Genomic DNA, 1,521 nt, shown 5'->3' on the forward strand with positions numbered 1-1,521 from the left:
ATAAAAAAAAAATAATGTACTTATTTTCATTTTACAGTTCCTTAAAAGCAACAGTATGAATTATCAGACAGTGAGGGCAACAGGGTGAATGATTATATATTTGCTTTTATTTGACTTTTTTGTGCTCATGTTGAAATGAGTGGAATGTGAATTTGTTTGGCGTTTCTCATATATGCGTTTGCGTGTTACAGGGAGATATCAGTGGAGAAGTTGAGTTTAGACTATGACTCGCCGATGAAGGTGGACATTCGTCGAGATGTGCCGGATACAAGCACTCCAGTGAGAGACTCTCTATAACCCCTCCTCTTTCTCTTTATCCCCGCCCACATCCATTTAACCCCTCCCCTCTCTCTGCTTCTCGGCGCAGGAGCGTCAACCCGCCACTGATCCAGTCTCCGCCCCGGACGTCACCACACCTGAACGCCAAATCAGAACACATTCACTGAGCAGGTAGCCTCAAACACGCTATACGAAGATTCCCAGGTACATCTGAGTCTTTACAGTGCTTTCTAAGCATGTGTGTGTGTGTGTGTGTGTGCAGCAAACAGAAGAAGACTCCTTTGAGCCTGCAGGACTTCCGACTAATAGCTGTTCTTGGCAGAGGCCATTTTGGAAAGGTAGTCTTCATCCTCCCCGGCCTTCAATCATTTCTTAGATCCTGTAACTTCTTTCTTCCTGACTCTTTCTCGCTGAACTTTTCATCATATCCGTGTCTTGTCAGGTGCTTTTGGCGGAATACAAGAAGTCAGGTAATATGTACGCCATTAAAGNNATGACATTTTTCTCGTTTCTCTCTCTGTTTCTCCCTTAGTTTGATGTGCGAGAAGCGTATTTTCGAGACGGTGAACAGTACGCAGCACCCCTTCCTCGTGAACCTGTTTGCGTGTTTCCAGACCCCAGAACATGTGTGTTTTGTCATGGAGTACACGGCAGGCGGCGATCTGATGATGCACATACACGCAGACGTCTTCACCGAGCCCCGGGCTGTGTATGTTAACTGTTTTGTCAGGTTTTGCTGCAGTTTTTGGAATCAGAAACCAAAAAATAATCATTTTAAATCTGATACGCTAGTTTGGTGCTTATAAAACATGACAAGTGAAGACAGATCAGGTTATTTCCGATATTAAACAAGGTCTCAGGGCTCATTTTTCAATCTAAATTCAATCTATAATATCATTTGTGGCTCTTTAATGCATCGTGACAGATCACTGTATTGCCTCTGTTTAATATACGTGTTCTGATTGATCAGATCGCTTGTCAATCAAGCTCTTGATTGGTCAGTTAGCACATTTAAGTCATTTTTTATAAACATGCCTTAGAAAAAAAGCATTACTGTTGTGCATCTTAAGACAAAACAATGGCACTGACATGATTTAAGATCAGTTGAAACAGCTCAGATTTACAGTTTAGTCTAGGACTAAGCTTAAGTCTTGTGTGTGAAACCAGGGGTATAAGTGTTTTTTTATGTGACATCGGAAAAACTGTCCAAACAGAAAAGTGCTAGTTAATTTTATTTTTTCA

The 1,521-nt window shown here is 41.5% G+C and overlaps 1 protein-coding gene across 1 annotated transcript in view; it reads left to right on the top strand.

The window, feature by feature from the left end:
- The window catches only part of LOC122341568 (serine/threonine-protein kinase N1-like), a 16,394-nt gene that overhangs the window by 11,364 nt on the left and 3,509 nt on the right, over nt 1-1,521 (top strand). Inside the window, 5 exon segments of the mRNA XM_043235022.1 lie at nt 192-279; nt 368-450; nt 542-617; nt 722-798; nt 800-988. Of these exon segments, the coding sequence (XP_043090957.1) occupies nt 192-279; nt 368-450; nt 542-617; nt 722-798; nt 800-988 (513 nt within the window).

This window comes from Puntigrus tetrazona, chromosome 3 (genome assembly GCF_018831695.1).
Source record: "Puntigrus tetrazona isolate hp1 chromosome 3, ASM1883169v1, whole genome shotgun sequence".
NCBI classification, from domain to species: Eukaryota; Metazoa; Chordata; class Actinopteri; order Cypriniformes; family Cyprinidae; genus Puntigrus; species Puntigrus tetrazona.